The sequence below is a fragment of the Sphaerodactylus townsendi genome, linkage group LG02, assembly GCF_021028975.2.
Source record: "Sphaerodactylus townsendi isolate TG3544 linkage group LG02, MPM_Stown_v2.3, whole genome shotgun sequence".
NCBI lineage: Eukaryota > Metazoa > Chordata > Lepidosauria > Squamata > Sphaerodactylidae > Sphaerodactylus > Sphaerodactylus townsendi.
The window spans coordinates 175,193,466-175,210,531 of record NC_059426.1 but is presented as its reverse complement, the minus strand read 5'-3'; the positions used below and the strand labels follow the sequence as shown (position 1 = coordinate 175,210,531).

At 46.9% G+C, this 17,066-nt stretch overlaps 1 protein-coding gene across 1 annotated transcript in view; it reads right to left on the bottom strand.

The window, feature by feature from the left end:
* WDHD1 (WD repeat and HMG-box DNA binding protein 1) overlaps positions 1-16,022 on the bottom strand; it is a 70,912-nt gene extending 54,890 nt beyond the window's left edge. The window contains 4 exon segments of the mRNA XM_048485986.1: positions 1,411-1,562; positions 4,604-4,715; positions 10,578-10,664; positions 15,901-16,022. Of these exon segments, the coding sequence (XP_048341943.1) occupies positions 1,411-1,562; positions 4,604-4,715; positions 10,578-10,654 (341 nt within the window). The 5' untranslated portion in view covers positions 10,655-10,664; positions 15,901-16,022.
* Positions 16,023-17,066: the final 1,044 nt, after the last annotated feature.

The following is a 17,066-nucleotide window of genomic DNA, read 5'->3' as shown; positions in this document are numbered from 1 at the left end:
CGAATCCCTTCCTCAGCCTGCCAGGCGACCCTAAGCCCACCAAAAACTCTCAGCCCAACCTACCCTCAGAAGGTTATTGTGATATTAAGCGGAGAAGGGGGAACCACGTGCAAAGTTGCTTTGGGCCCCTAAAGCAGAAGCATATACATTTTTAAAATTTGTTTTTCTAGCACTTGGCGGGCGTTCAAAGCAGCTTACAACAAACCAATGCAATTTAAAGTTAAATTAGGAACTCTACCAGTTGGAACCAAGCAGCAAGAAGAGCAGCGGCTGAAAGATTAGCAGTAAAGGCCACTGTTGCCAGCCAGCCAGTCCCAAGCCTGCCTTTTGACACTCAATAAAGTGCTAAAAAGAAAGTGAGAAAGCTGCCCGGTTATATCTGCTTCAACACATCTGGAGGCCAGCAAATAGGTGCACTTATACATTTCCCAAGGGGCTCTTTGGAGACCTGTAGACTCTCCACATTCTCCCCAAAGTTTAGCACTATCGCACAAAACAGGATGCAAGCTTTTTCCAGTTTATGTTTCATAGAATCATAGGGTTGGAAGAGACCCCAAGGGCCATCAAGTCCAACCCCCTGCCATGAAGGAACACACAATAAAAGCACTCCCAGCATATGTTCATTCAGCCCCTCTTTAAAAACCTCCACAGAAGGAAACTCCACCACTCTCCGAGGCAGTGAATTCCACGGTTTGCCCCATATTTAAAGAATGCTCAGACCCAGCAATGTTTGTTGCCTTGGAAATGTCAAAAAATTCCCAATTCATATTTAAACAACGTGAGCAAAATCCAAATAGCATTAGCAAAAGAAGGCAAATACACCACACAGAAGTCTGGATCATGACGAAGCACTCAGCTCTGCCTGCATGTCATATCTGACATTTAGCCCACCTGATGTGATTTTTATTTAGTTTACTTCCTTTACGTTTCAGATTTCCCCCCCATGAGGACTCAAAGCAGTTTACATCATTCTCCGCTCTTCCTTGTTATCCACACAACAACCCTGTAAAGCAGGTTTGCCTGAGAATGTGTGACTGGCCCAAGATCACCCAGAAAGCTTCCGTGACAGAGAAGGGATTCGAACCCAAGTCTCCTAGATGTTAGTCTGACTCTCAAACCACTACACCACAATAAATGGGTTGCAGTAGAACAGATCCCCCTCCCTCTCCCCTTTCTCTATTTAAATGGGTTGCAGTATAACAGATCCTCCTCCCAACACCCCTTTCTCTATTTACACATGGGGGGGGGAGGAGAAAATTTCCCATGGGAAAAAATCTAGGATCAGAGAGAAAATCTGAAAAATTCCCCACCCCCATCACAATTTCCAACCAAAAAGTACACCAGAATCTAAAATTCGAAAGGCACAATATTTATGTACTCCCCCCCCCTTACACCCCTGGGTCAAACTACCTGGATCCTGCAGCGACTTTGCTCCCATCAGCATTGAAAGCCACGTGATTGGCATTCATAGTGAAGCGAGTCAGGATACCGTCTGGAACGCCCTCCGGGAACGTGTGAGCCTGAACAACGTTGTTAGACACGGCAGTAATCAACCTTCCGTTCTGCAGGAAAAAGGAATACTTATTCAATGCATTGTCAAAGGCCTTCACAGCCAGACTTCACTGGCTGTTGTGGGTTTTCTGGGCTGTGTGGCCATGTTGACACACACTCGGAGGCAGTCAATCTCTGAACACCAGTACCAGGATGCAACATCATTTACTTTTACGTTACTTTATTTAGGTTTATATCCCACCCTACTCCAGCCAAGGCTGGGCCCTGGCAGCTTACACAAAACCAACATACAAAATGATAAAAATCCATGCCTAATATAATTAAAATCCACATCTTAGCAATCATTTATAAACTTTGGCACCGTTACGCTCTCCAATGGCAGATGACAAAAATATAGTAAGAACCAGCTAAAATCCTACTCTGATCCATTCAGTAAAAAAAGCAGGAGGACGAGAAAAGCAGAGGGGGAAGGGAAAATGAAAAAGAGAAGGAGGGGAAGGGGAAGGGGAGACCAGTCAAGCTAATATGATGATGAAGAAGGAGGAGGAGGAGTTGGTTTTATATCACCCCCTTTCTCTCCTGTAAGGAGACTCAAGGGGGCTTACAATCTCCTTTCCCTCCCCCCCCACCCAACAAACACCCTGTGAGGTAGGTGGGGCTGAGAGAGTTTGGAGAGAACTGTGACTAGCCCAAGGTCACCCAGCTGGCATGTGTTGGAGCGCACAAGCTAACCTGGTTCACCAGATAAGCCTCTGCCACTCAGGTGGAGGAGTGGGGATCAAACCTGGTTCTCCAGGTTAGAGTGCACCTGCTCTTAACCACCACTCCATGCTGGCTCTCCACTACACCACAGATCCTGGGGAACACCTCTGCCATGAAGGGCCTGTGGAACTTCCAGGCTGGATCCAAGGCCAAAAACACCCTGGCCCTGGTTGAGGCTAGCTGGACATTCCTTGGACCAGGGACTTCCACGATGTTGCTTCCTGAAGAGCGCAATGCCCTCCGGAGGTGGCATTGAAAGATCTGGTCCCGTATCTAAGAGGGCCCCAGACTGCTCAGGGCTTTAAAGTTTGACACAAAAACCTTAGAATCATAGAATCAGGTGAACAGTAACACATTTGGGTCAGCAATGAGACACTCCTGAGTGAAAGCCCAGAAGTCACAAAGTTCTCTTAGCGCGTACCACCTAGGTCTAGCGATTACAGCCACAGTTCCCCAATTTGGTCCTGGTTAGCACTTGGATGTCAGACCACCAAGGAAGCCCAGGGTAGCTACACAGAGGCAGGCAACGGCAAACCACCTCCAAATGTCTCTTGCCTCGAGAAACCTGCAGGGTTGCTGAAAGCGGGCTGTAACTTAACAGCCCTTTGCACCACCACCAATTGGGAATTCAGGCCTCTGACCCTCAGAGGGAATGCGACTGATTTAGGAGGTACTTTTCTTTAGAAACACTCCCATTAAGTTTGTCTTAACTGGCCACAGCCGCTAGAGGGCAGATGGAGTCCAGCCTTTACCGATAAATGCCCTCATGAAAAACTCCAGTTTTAACTTGGAAGACATTGTTTGCTGACAAGAACATTGTGTCAAGGTCTGAAGAAACCACAGCATGAATCAGACGACAACATTTTAACCCACTGCAAGTATTCTTTTGCAGAAAAGAGCTGCCAATGCCTATTTTTTTTAAAGCGAGTGCTGCAATACTGCTTTTCCACTCAGCCCAGAAGCAAAGAGTCAGTTAAAAGACATAAAGATGCTAAGATAAACAATCCACTCAGGTTTAAAGGCTGAGATACTAGCTCAGTGGTGGTGAACCTTTGGCACTCTAGATGTTATGGACTACAATTCCCATCAGCCCCTGCTAGCATGGCCAATTGGCCATGCTGGAAGGGGCTGATGGGAATTGTAGTCCATAACATCTGGAGTGCCAAAGGTTCGCCACCACAGTACTAGCTTATGCTGCAGCAGCATCACAACACTAAAAACTATTGAACTGCTCTAATAGTAACTGGCCGTCACCAAGTCACAACCAACTCATGAGCTATCTCTGGCCCACAGGGATTTCAAAAAGTACAAGATGAGCAGAGGCGGCTTGCCATTGGCTGTCTCTGCATAGTAACCCCAGTAGCAAGGTTCACAGAATCATAGAGTTGGAAGAGACCCCAAGGTCCATCAAGTCCAACCCCCTGCAATGAAGAAACACACAATCCAAGCACTTCCGACATATGTTCATTCAGCCTCTGTTTAACGCCCCCCTCCCCCCCAAAGACAGAGACTCCACCACTCTAACAGGCAGTGAATTCCACTGATGAACAGCCCTGTCAGTCAGGAAGTCCTTCCTAATGTTTACGTGGAATCTCTTTTTCTGCACCTTGAATCCATTACTCCTGGTCCTAGACTCTGAGGCAGCAGTAAACAAGCTTGCTCTTTCTTCGACATGATATCCCTTCAATATTTAAACTTAGCTATCATGCCCCCCCTCCCCCGAGCTTCACTTCTCCAGACTAAACATCCCCAGTTCCCTAAGCCTCTCTTTGTAAGGCATGGATTCCAGACCTTTTACCGTTTTGGTTGCCCTCCTCTGGACACGTTCCAGCTTGTCAATATACTTCCTGAATTGCGGTGCCCAGAACTGCACACAGTACTCTCGGTGTGGTCTGACCAATGCAGAGTAGAGGGCTACAATTACTTCCCTCGGTCTAAACACTACACTCTTATTGATGAATCCCAGAATTGCAGTGGCTTTCTTGGTTGCCATATCATAGGTTGACCCTGCTTAGTTTCCAAGATCTAAGAAGATGAACCTAGTCACAGTTGAACCATTATAGAATAATAATAATTTCATTTCTGTCTGCCTTTCTCATTGGGATGGATGGCAGATTAGAAACACAATAAAGTGAATTTTCCACTTGATCGGTAAGTGGCTTGGAAAATACAGTCCATCAGCCATCAATGAGTCCTTGAAAGTAACTTGTCTAACACGCAGACCTCTGCGGTACATATCTACTTTTAGCAACAAGTACTACAATTGTAATAGAAGAGCCAAGGTATGTCTGTAGTCTCCACAACACCGTTCATGAGAAAACAATAGTACCTTCAGAGCAAACGAATAAGCCTTTTCTCCCACGTTAATGGACTTGGGGTCATCGTCATCCAGACTTTCCCATATCCTGACGTCTCCATCACTGCCACAAGTCACGATGCAGCTACCAAAACCAAACAAAATCGTCATTAGACATTGCACTTATGAAACTAGACCCAAACTGTTCCAGTTCACATTAATTAAGTTTTCATTAGGGTAAATAACCGTTCCGTTAAACATGGCAGCAACCCATGAATGATCTAGCACAGACCTGGGCATTATACGGCCCGCGGGCCACATCCGGCCCGCCGGATGACCCTGACTGGCCCCTGCTTTAGAAGAACCCATTGTCAAAATGGCGGCCGGGAGAAGCAGCGCGAGACTGCGATTATTAAAAAAAGCCTCTCTTGGTCATTCACGCGCACGTGCGCACTTCCCCCTCTTGAGAGCCCCGCCTTCTTATGCAGGCGCGGTGTCAGGAACAGACGGGGAGGATCGCGAGAGAGTTTTAAAAAGCTGTAGTTCTCTCCCCACCCTCGGAGCCCCACCACATTGCGCAAGCGCTGTGAGAGGAAAAGGTGGGGAGGGTGGCGAGACCGAGTGACTGTTGCTATGCGAACTGCCGCCTAAGGGCAAGGAGCGGGAAGGGCTGACCTGAGCACGCCCCCTCTGGACGGGAGGAGGGCCCGGTCCTCCACAATATTTTCTGTTTCTTATGCGGCCCCATGGAAAAAATAATTGACCACCCCTGATCTAGCAGAATCTGTGCTCTGCCCCTCCCCCCACCCCCAAAATAACTAATGAATTTATTTATTAAATATTTTAGACTGCCTTTCCAACGCAGCATCAAGGCTGTTTCCAGTATGAAATCACATGCATCAACCTCCAAACTCCATTCCACAATCTCTGCGCAAGCACAGAAAAAGTCCTGGGAATGGATGGCCGCTGCCCAAATCTCCTTACTGGAAGGGACAGGAAATGATCGCTGGAAGTATTCCAGCAAACCGTAACTGGCCTTCGCATCTGAATTGAAACTTTTCTTATAAGTCATGATTGCAAAAAGCAGCTTGGTTTGGAAACCTCATTCGCAGGGAGAGCACAAACCACAGCCTGCCAGTTCAGAAGCAGAAATCATTCACTCCCAGGGAAAGAAGTGGTGGCAAAGAAGACAGACATAAAGATCCTCGGGGAAAGTCACTCACATAGCAGGAAGCTATGATCTGCTAGGTGCAGCTGGTGGGGAAAAGATCTGGTCAAGAAATGGAGAGATTGCCCCTAAAGAAGCAGGTTTGTAGACTGGTTGTACTGTTGGTTCCGGGTCTCCTGTTGCAGTTTTCTCCAGCTTCAGCTAGTTCAGTGATGGCGAACCTATGGCACAGGTGCCAGAGGTGGCACTCGGAGCCCTCTCTGTGGGCACGCGCATACAGAGTTCATCATGTGGGGGGCGGAAAATCACCCCCCCCACACACACACACACACTCACATCTAGGCTGGCCTGGGCCACTGAGCACAACGTGCGCGCACCGCGGTGATCAGGGAGGACTCAGCTGGCGGGCCTGGTGCCTGTGCTCCGGGTGGCTGCTGCCTTGGGGGGGGGGGCGCAGAGGAGGCAGAGATGCTAGAGAGGCACAGAGCAGTGCACATGGGAATTGCTGGAGGCTAGAGCAGGCTATCCCCTGCTCGAGGAGGTGGGGCGGAGGAAGAGGGAGCCAACCGGTTTTTTCTAAACTAAAACTTCAGCATTCAGGCTACATTGTCGGGTTGGCACTTTGCGATAAATAAGTGGGGTTTGGGTTGCAATTTGGGCACTCAGTCCCAAAAAGGTTCGCCATCACTGAGCTAGTTGAGCCAAGCTGTGGCCTTTCCTGGACGGGAAAGAGCTGGCCACTGTCATGCAAGCCCTGGTGGTATCTAGAGTACCCCAACGTACTCTACATGGGGCTGCCCTTGAAGACTGTGCACAAACCACAGCTGATACAAAGGCTGCAACCAGAACGCTGACTGGAATGAGTCATAGGGACCGTGTTGACCCAGTCTTGTTCTACATTGGCTTCTCTACTACCAAAACTTTGGAACTCCCTCACCAGGGAGATTCATTTCGTTGTCTTCCACCAGTGGGTCTAGTTTTTATGCGTTCATGTTAAGTTTTATTTAATTGATTTAAAGATTTTATTTCATATAATCAGAGTTGGAAGAGACCACAACAGCGATCAAGTCGAATTCCCTGCAATGCAGGAACACACGATCAAAGCACTCCTGACAGATGATCATTCAGCCTCTCTTTAAAGAACTCCACTCCAACACTCTCCAACCCTAACAATCAAGAAGTTCTTCCTAATGTTTAGGTGGAATCTCTTTTCCTGAACCTTGAACCCATTACTCCGTGTCTTCATCTCTGAGGCAGAAGAAAACAAGCTTGCTCCCTCTTTGACATGACATCCCTTCAAATATTTAAACATAGCAATCATGTCCCCCCTTAACCTTCGCTTCTCCAGACTAAACATCCCCAGCTCCCCAAGTCTCTCCTCGCAGGGCATGGACTTCAGACCTCTGACCATTTTTGTTGCCCTCCTCTGGACCCGTTCCAGCTTGTCAATATCCTTCTTGAACTGTGGTGCCCAGAACTGTACACAATATTCCAGGTTAGGTCTAACCAATGCAGAATAGAGAGCTACAATTACATCCCTCGATCTTGACACTATATTCCTATTGATACAGCCTAGAATCGCATTGGCTTTCTTGGTCACCGCATCACACTGCTGACTCATGTTTAGTATATGGTCTACTCTACAAGGACTCCCAGATCCCTTTCGCATGCAGTGTTGTCAAGTGTCAATTTGAATTTTAAGTGCTTTTTAATGTGTTAAGTGTTTTAATGTTTTGTTTAATGGTTAGTGAAACAGGGTGGAAAGATGGCACAGACATGTTTTAAATAAAGATGCTGGACTCTGGCAAGTCCCTGAGAGAACCACCGCCACTAAACTTCTAAAGAACATAAGAACAAGCCAGCTGGATCAGACCAAAGTCCATCTAGTCCAGCTCTCTGCTACTCGCAGCAGCCCACCAGGTGCCATTGGGAGCTCACATGCAGGATGTGAAAGCAATGGCCTTCTGCGGCTGTTGCTCCCGATCACCTGGTCTGTTAAGGCATTTGCAATATCAGATCAAAGAGGATCAAGATTGGTAGCCATAAATCGACTTCTCCTCCATAAATCTGTCCAAGCCCCTTTTAAAGCTATCCAGGTTAGTGGCCATCACCACCTCCTCTTCCATAGTTTAGTGATCCACAATAGACATACAGCTGATTACCTCAAACTCCAACTTGTAGATCAAGGAGATCACAACCACGCATAAAGAGCCAATTCTCTTATGTGAAAACAGTCCTTCTGAGAACTTTTTGGATCAACAGCAGAATCCTGAATTGTATCCATCGGACAACAGGAAGTTGGCCTGTATATTGCAGCTGTTGCCACCCACACCAGCAACTGAGGAAGCGACTTTGCCACAAACGAAATCTATTTTTGCAGGACTTGGCTGCATCGCTTTGAAAAAGGGAGGACACCTTGCTAGCGAGCTCTTTATTTGGCTCTCGTGGCCCCCGTGTGTGGGCCAAACTTGCTTGTCTGCCTTCCATCTGAAGCTTTTCATTGCTCCACCTGGCACAGAAGGAAGTCACCCCCAGCAGGAGCTTCCATTTGGCTCAGACGCAACTGTGCAAATCAGTCAAGCCAGTTCTTTTCCGGCTCGGGGCTAAATAAACCATCTCCTCCAAAGCTGACTGTTTTCTCATATGCTTTGAGGTTGTGATAGATATTGAGTCTCACATGGGCATGCCATTTTGCCCGCTTCTGGTGGGCATTCTTGTACCAGCTGGGTTCTCCTACTGCCTCTGGCTCTGGGCAGCAGGAGAACATAAGAACATAAGAACAAGCCAGCTGGATCAGACCAGAGTCCATCTAGTCCAGCACTCTGCTACTCGCAGTGGCCCACCAGGTGCCTTTGGGAGCTCACGTGCAGGATGTGAAAGCAAGGGCCTTCTGCGGCTGTTGCTCCCGAGCACCTGGTCTGCTAAGGCATTTGCTACCTCAGATCAAGGAGGATCAAGATTGGGAGCCACAGATCGACTTCTCCTCCATAAATCTGTCCAAGCCCCTTTTCAAGCTATCCAGGTTAGTGGCCATCACCACCTCCTGTGGCAGCATATTCCAAACACCAATCACACGTTGCGTGAAGAAGTGTTTCCTTTTATTAGTCCCAATTCTTCCCCCCTGCATTTTCAATGGATGCCCCCTGGTTCTAGTATTGTGAGAAAGAGAGAAAAATGTCTCTCTGTCAACATTTTCTACCCCATGCATCATTTTATAGACTTCATCCTTATCCCCCCTCAGACGTCTCCTCTCCAAACTAAAGAGTCCCAAACGCTGCAGCCTCTCCTCATAAGGAAGGTGCTCCAGTCCCTCAATCATCCTTGTTGCCCTTCTCTGCACTTTTTCTATCTCTTCGATATCCTTTTTGAGATATGGCGACCAGAACTGAACACAGTACTCCAAGTGCGGTCGCACCACTGCTTTATATAAGGGCATGACAATCTTTGCAGTTTTATTATCAACTCCTTTCCTAATTATCCCCAGCATAGAGAACAGCCAGGGGGAGGGTGCGAAAGGATGCTGGCAAAGCATTAACGCCACACCCAGTGGAAAACCTCAACACGTCATTGCGTCAGCTGACACTCTGAAAACTCTATGGTAGCACCGTAGTATCAGTCGATGCAATGACATCACCTCCAGGTCTCTGCCCACACAAGAGATCAACACATCATGCAACTTCATGCCCCTTGCCCTGCCCCCACAGCTCTCAGGATGCCAGCCTGTGACCTGGCATCTCTCATGCCAGGGTATAATTTTAACCGCAGCTGTTTACGGTGTTCGTTTTGCCGTTTTATTTTTATACTGCAGCTTACAGTTCATCTTATTTTACAGGTCAACTTGTAGCCTGCCCTCAATAATGCACCAAAAAACAAAACTACTGTCAAGTCACTGCTGACTTATGGTGACCTCGTAGTAGGGTTTTCAAGTCAAGAGATGTCATGTCTTGTTTTCAAGTCAAGAGATGAAGGGATGTCATGCGGGTGAGGGAGCAAGCTTGTTTTCTGCTGCTCCAGAGACTAGGATCAGGAGTTATGGGTTCAAAGTGAAGGAAAAGAGATTCCACCTAAACATCAGGAAAAACTTCCTGGAAGTGAGGGCTTTTTGACAGTGTAATGCACTACCTCGGAGGGTGCTGGAGTCTCTTAAGAACAAGCCAGCTGGAGCAGACCAGAGTCCATCTAGTCCAGCTCTCTGCTACTCGCAGTGGCCCACCAGGTGCCATTGGGAGCTCACATGCAGAATGTGAAAGCAATGGCCTGCTGCGGCTGTTGCTCCCGAGCACCTGGACTGTTAAGGCATTCGCAATCTCAGATCAAAGAGGATCAAGATTGGTAGCCATAGATCGACTTCTCCTCCATAAATCTGTCCAAGCCCCTTTTAAAGTTATCCAGGTTAGTGGCCATCACCACCTCCTGTGGCAGCATATTCCAAACAGCAATCACACGTTGCATGAAGAAGTGTTTCCTTTTATTAGTCCTAATTCTTCCCCCCAGCATTTTCAATGGATGCCCCCTGGTTCTAGTATTGTGAGAAAGAGAGAAAAATGTCTCTCTGTCAACATTTTCTACCCCATGCATAATTTTATAGACTTCGATCATATCCCCCTCAGACGTCTCCTCTCCAAACTAAAGAGTCCCAAACGCTGCAGCCTCTCCTCATAAGGAAGGTGCTCCAGTCTCTCAATCATCCTCATTGCCCTTCTCTGCACTTTTTCTATCTCCCCCAATCACAGAAGCCGTGGAAGGCCAGCGTCAACAATGCCTTTCTATCACATATGCCTCTTCTCTTTCAAAGGATTTGTGTTGAGCAAATTTGTGTTGCAGTATTTGGTCACTTACCTTCCAGTGTCATCGAAGCAGACATCTGTGTGGCCTTCCGTATGGCCGTACCTCATTGGCTTTTGGGACAAAGGCATTTTTCCTTAGCTATGGTTAAAAAAGAAAGTGAAATTACCAAGCAAGCTCAGGTTGACCAAAAAACCCCAAGCTAAACCTTGAATTGCAAAATAACTACAAGGCATGTCCCCAGCAGGAAAAGTGGCATATTTTAAACCATAACAGATTTGCAATAGCATGCTGCAGTGGTTAAGAGCAGGTAGATTCTAATCTGGAGAACCAGGTTTGATTCCCCACTCCTTTACCTGAGTAGCAGAGGCTTATCTGTGAACCAGATGTGTTTCCACACTCCTACATTTCTGCTGGGTTACCTTGGGCTAGTCACAATTCTCTCAGAACTCTCTCAGCCCACCTACCTCACAAGGTGTATGTTGTAGGAGAGGAAGGGAAAGGAGCTGTAAGCCACCTTGAGTCTCCTTGCAGGAGAGAAAGATGGGATATAAATCTAAACTCTTCTTCTTTTTCTTGGACAGACGGGCTTGCGTCACAAACATTTTACTTTTTAATTGATTTTACTTCACTTATACCCCACTAATGTGGGCTCAAAAGAACCTCACCTCTTTCTCCTTCCCTCCATTGTATCCTCATAACAAACCTTTGAGGTTTGTTAGGCGGAAGAGTGTGCAATTGGCCCAGGATCACCCATCAAATTTCCATGGAAGAGCGGGGATGCCAGTCTGGGTCTCCTAACCAAACATCCTAACTACTATATAACTGCTTAGGACCAATTTACAAATGCCATTTTCTTTCAGGTGCACAACTGAAAGTCCCTCCAAGTCCAACACTCTAACACTGTGCCACTTACTTATCGCCATAATTTATTATTATTATTTATTCTTTAAACTTTTATACCGCCCTATCCCCGAGGGGCTCCGGAGGCGGTGCACAACATATAAATTTAGAATATTTGTTAGCCTCCGTTCCTCCTGCAAAGCAATATTAACAAAACACACAAAAACATTTTAAAGCTCAGGACCGATTTGCACATTAAAACTATTTTTAAAAGGGAAAGTTGTTTAAAAAGTTCAAAATGCTTGCAACACAAAGTTAAAACACATACAAAATGTTTAAGAAAAACCTAGCTCCATAGGCAATAAAAGGAACTCTCCCCCCTTCCTCAGAGAAAGCTGAGGTGAGGAAAAGTCCCATTTCCCCCCCAAAAAAAGTAGAAAAATGGGGAGTGAAGACTGATGATACCCCACCCCGAAAAAGTTTTATTCCAGTAAGTGGGAAAAGTTGAGGGGGCCGAAGAATGGGGATTTTTTTTTAAAAAAAAAAAAGGAGGGGGCAAAGTTCCTTCTGTGGGACCTAAAAGGAAATCCCCCCCCTCCGAGAAACCTAAGGTTTTAAAAAGTCCCATTTCCCCCCCCCAAAAAAAGTAGAAAAATGGGGAGTGAAGACTGATGATACCCCACCCCGAAAAAGTTTTATTCCAGTAAGTGGGAAAAGTTGAGGGGGCCGAAGAATGGGGATTTTTTTTTTAAAAAAAAAGGAGGGGGCAAAGTTCCTTCTGTGGGACCTAAAAGGAAATCCCCCCCCTCCGAGAAACCTAAGGTTTTAAAAAGTCCCATTCCCCCCCCCAAAAAAAGTAGAAAAATGGGGAGTGAAGACTGATGATACCCCACCCCGAAAAAGTTTTATTCCAGTAAGTGGGAAAAGTTGAGGGGGCCGAAGAATGGGGATTTAAAAAAAAAAAAAAAAAAAAGGAGGGGAAAAGGGTTCCTTCATGTAGGACCTAAAGGAAATCTCCCTCCGAGAAACCTAAGGTTTTAAAAAGTCCTTCCCCAAAAAGTAGAAAAATGGGAGTGAAGAAGACTGATGATACCCCACCCGAAGAACATTCCAGTAAGTGGGAAAAGGTGAGGGGGCCGAAGAATGGGGATTTTTTTTTTTAAAAAAAAGGAGGGGGCAAAGTTCCTTCTGTGGGACCTAAAAGGAAATCCCCCCTCCGAGAAACCTAAGGTTTTAAAAAGTCCCATTCCCCCCCCCAAAAAAGTAGAAAAAAATGGGAGTGAAGACTGATGATACACGAAAAGTTTTATTCCAGTAAGTGGGAGAAAGTTGAGGGGGGGCGAGAAGAATGAAGTTTTTAAAAAAAAAAAAAAAAGGAGGGGGGCAAAGAAGTTCCTTCTGTGGGACCTAGAAATCCCCCCCCTCCGAGGAAACCTAAAAGGTTTTTAAAAAGTCCAGATTTCCCCTTTGAAAATTAGAAAAATGGGGAGTGAAGACTGATGATACCCCACCCCGAAAAAGTTTTATTCCAGTAAGTGGGAAAAGTTGAGGGGGCCGAAGAATGGGGATTTTTTTTTTTTAAAAAAAAGGAGGGGGCAAAGTTCCTTCTGTGGGACCTAAAAGGAAATCTCCCCCCCCCTCCGAGAAACCTAAGGGTTTAAAAAGTCTTATTCCCAAAAAAAAGTGAAAAAAATGGGGAATTGAAGAAGACTGATGATACCCCACCCTGAAAAAAGTTTTATTTCCAGTAAATTAAGGAAAAGTTGGAGGGGCAGAATGGGGATTTTTTTAAAAAAAAAAAAAAGGGAGGGGCAAAGTTCATGGAGTTCAAAAGGAAATCCCCCCCTCCGAGAAACCTAGGGTTTTAAAAAGTCCCATTTCAAAGAAGTAGAAAAAATAGGGAGTGAAGACTGATGATACCCCCACCCGAAAAAAGTTTTGTTCCAGTAGAAGTGGGAGAAAAGAGTTGAGGGCGAGAGAATAACTGGGGATTTTTTTTAAAAAAAAAAAAAGGAGGGGGCAAAGTTCCTTCTGTGGGACCTAAAAGGAAATCCCCCCCCCTCCGAGAAACCTAAGGTTTTAAAAAGTCCCATTTCCCCTCCAAAAAAAGTAGAAAAATGGGGAGTGAAGACTGATGATACCCCCACCCCGAAAAAGTTTTATTCCAGTAAGTGGGAAAAGTTGAGGGGGCCGAAGAATGGGGATTTTTTTTAAAAAAAAAAAGGAGGGGGCAAAGTTCCTTCTGTGGGACCTAAAAGGAAATCCCCCCCCTCCGAGAAACCTAAGGTTTTAAAAAGTCCCATTTCCCCCCCCAAAAGTAGAAAAATGGGGAGTGAAGACTGATGATGCCCCACCCGAAAAAGGTTTTATTTCAGTAAGGAGTGGGAGGAAGAAGTTGGGGGGGGCCGAAGAATGGGGATTTTTTTTTTTAAAAAAAGGAGGGCAAAAGTTCCTTCTGTGGGACCTAAAAGGAAATCCCCCCCCTCCGAGAAACCTAAGGTTTTAAAAAGTCCCATTCCCCCCCCAAAAAAAGTAGAAAAATGGGGAGTGAAGACTGATGATACCCCCACCCCGAAAAAGTTTTATTCCAGTAAGTGGGAAAAGTTGAGGGGGCCGAAGAATGGGGATTTTTTTTTTTTAAAAAAAAGGAGGGGGCAAAGTTCCTTCTGTGGGACCTAAAAGGAAATCCCCCCCCTCCGAGAAACCTAAGGTTTTAAAAAGTCCCATTTCCCCCCCCAAAAAAGTAGAAAAATGGGGAGTGAAGACTGATGATACCCCACCCCGAAAAAGTTTTATTCCAGTAAGTGGGAAAAGTTGAGGGGGCCGAAGAATGGGGATTTTTAAAAAAAAAAAAAAAAGGAGGCTGACAAGTTCCTTCTGTGGGACCACAAGGGAATACACTCCCGAGGAAACTAAGGTTTTAAAAGGCCATTTACACACAAAAAGTGAAAAAATGAAATTGAAGACTGATGATGCCCCCACCCGAAAAAGTTTTTATTCAGTAAAAATTAGAAAGGAAAAGTTGAGGGGGCCGAAGAATGGGGATTTTTTTTTAAAAAAAAAAAAGGAGGGGGCAAAGTTCCTTCTGTGGGACCTAAAAGGAAATCCCCCCCCTCCGAGAAACCTAAGGTTTTAAAAAGTCCCATTCCCCCCCCAAAAAAAGTAGAAAAATGGGGAGTGAAGACTGATGATACCCCACCCCGAAAAAGTTTTATTCCAGTAAGTGGGAAAAGTTGAGGGGGCCGAAGAATGGGGATTTTTTTTTTTAAAAAAAAGGAGGGGGCAAAGTTCCTTCTGTGGGACCTAAAAGGAAATCCCCCCCCTCCGAGAAACCTAAGGTTTTAAAAAGTCCCATTCCCCCCCCAAAAAAAGTAGAAAAATGGGGAGTGAAGACTGATGATACCCCCACCCCGAAAAAGTTTTATTCCAGTAAGTGGGAAAAGTTGAGGGGGCCGAAGAATGGGGATTTTTTTTAAAAAAAAAAAAAAGGAGGGGGCAAAGTTCCTTCTGTGGGACCTAAAAGGAAATCCCCCCCCTCCGAGAAACCTAAGGTTTTAAAAAGTCCCATTCCCCCCCCAAAAAAAGTAGAAAAATGGGGAGTGAAGACTGATGATACCCCACCCCGAAAAAGTTTTATTCAGTAAAGAGGTGGGGAAAAGGATTGAGGGGCCGAAGAATGGGGAATTTTTTTTTAAGGAGGGGACAAAAGTTCCTTCTGTGGGACCTAAAAGGAAATCCCCCCCCTCCGAGAAACCTAGGGTTTTAAAAAGTCCCATTTCCCCCCCCAAAAGTAGAAAAATGGGGAGTGAAGACTGATGATACCCCCACCCCGAAAAAGTTTTATTCCAGTAAGTGGGAAAAGTTGAGGGGGCCGAAGAATAAGGATTTTTGGGAGGGAGCAAGTTCCTTCTGTGGGACCTAAAAGGAAATCCCCCCCTCCGAAACCTAAGAGTTTAAAGTCCATTCTAAAAAAAAGTAGAAAAATGGGGAGTGAAGACTGATGATACCCCCACCCCGAAAAAGTTTTATTCCAGTAAGTGGGAAAAGTTGAGGGGGCCGAAGAATGGGGATTTAAAAAAAAGGGGGGGGCAAAGTTCCTTCTGTGGGACCTAAAAGGAAATCTCCCCCCTCCCTCTGAGAAACCTAAGGTTTTAAAAAGTCCCATTTCCTCCCCCATAGTAGCTAACGTGGAGGGAAGACTTCTAAGGAAACCCCCCCCCATATTTTTTCCAGTAAGTGCGGAAAGTTATGGGGGGGGGGGCTAAGAATGGGAATTTAAAAAGGGGGGGGCGAGAAGTTCCTTCTGTGGGGCGGGGCCTAAAAGGAAATCTCCCCGCCTCCCTCTGAGGAAAAAATTAGGAATCTGAGAGGCCCCATTTTGAGGGGGGGGTTTAAAATTTGTGGTTGCCCCCCCCCAAAAAAAACACCCACTTTTCCCCATTAAGTGAGCAAAGTCATGGGGGGGCTCAGCCCCTCAGACGCCCCCCCCCCAACTCAATTCCACACACACACACACACCCTTTCCAGGCCTCACCCGCGCGGCCTGCTCTCCCCCGGCTTCGAGGCTTCCCGCGCTCCAGGCCTGAGGCGGAGCCGGGCCTGCTGGGCCGCCCCCCTTCTCCGCCTCCCTCCGGCCCGCCTCGGCCGGATCCTGTCACCGCCAGCCGCCAAGGGGGCCGGCCGGCCGGGCGGGGAGAAGCGATGCCGGCGTCGGAGGAGGCCGGTGGCGGGGAGAGGCGCCTCGGCCCGGCCGGCTGAGGGAGAAAGAGGAGACGACGACGACGACGCCATCCCGCCTTTGGGCCCGGCCTCGCCCTCCATTGCGCCCCCTCGCCCTGCTCGTCGCCCCGCGCCCAGGCACGGCTCTCCTCTGGCCTCCCTCCCCACTGACAGCCCCCCGGCCCCATTTCCCTCCCCCGCCCCATTCCCATAATTTCCCCACACGACATTTCTCTCCCGCTCCATCCCATTGCATTGCATCGATTCAGACTTCCTCACCCAATTTTCCTCTCCCATCCCATCCCATTGCATCGCCTCTTCCCATAATTTCCTGCACCAAGTTTTCCTCTCCCATCCCATTGCATTGAATCTTCTATTCCCATAATTGCCCTGTCCCACCCCAGTCCATGAATTCCCTCACCCAATTTTTCCCTCCCGCTCCATCCCATTGCATTGCATCGATTCAGAATTTCCTCACCCAATTTTCCTCTCCCATCCCATTGCATCGCCTCTTCCCATAATTTCCTGCACCAGGTTTTCCTCTCCCATCCCATTGCATTGAATCTCCCATTCCCATAATTTCCACCCCAGTACCAGAATTCCCTCACCCAACTTTTCCCTCCCACTCCATCCCATTGCATTGCATTGCATCAATTCAGAATTTCCTCACCCAATTTTTCTCTCCCATCCCATTGCATCGCCTCTTCCCATAATTTCCTGCACCAAGTTTTCCTCTCCCATCCCATTGCATTGAATCTCCCATTCCCATAATTTCCACCCCAGTACCAGAATTCCCTCACTTAGCTTTTCCCTCACTCCATCCCATTTGCATTGCATCGATTCAGACTTCCTCACCCAATTTTCCTCTCCCATCCCATTGCATAGCCTCTTCCCATAATTTCCTGCTGGGTTTTTTCCTCTCCCATCCCATTGCATTGAACCTCCTGTTCCCATAATTTCCACCCCAGTACCAGAATTCCC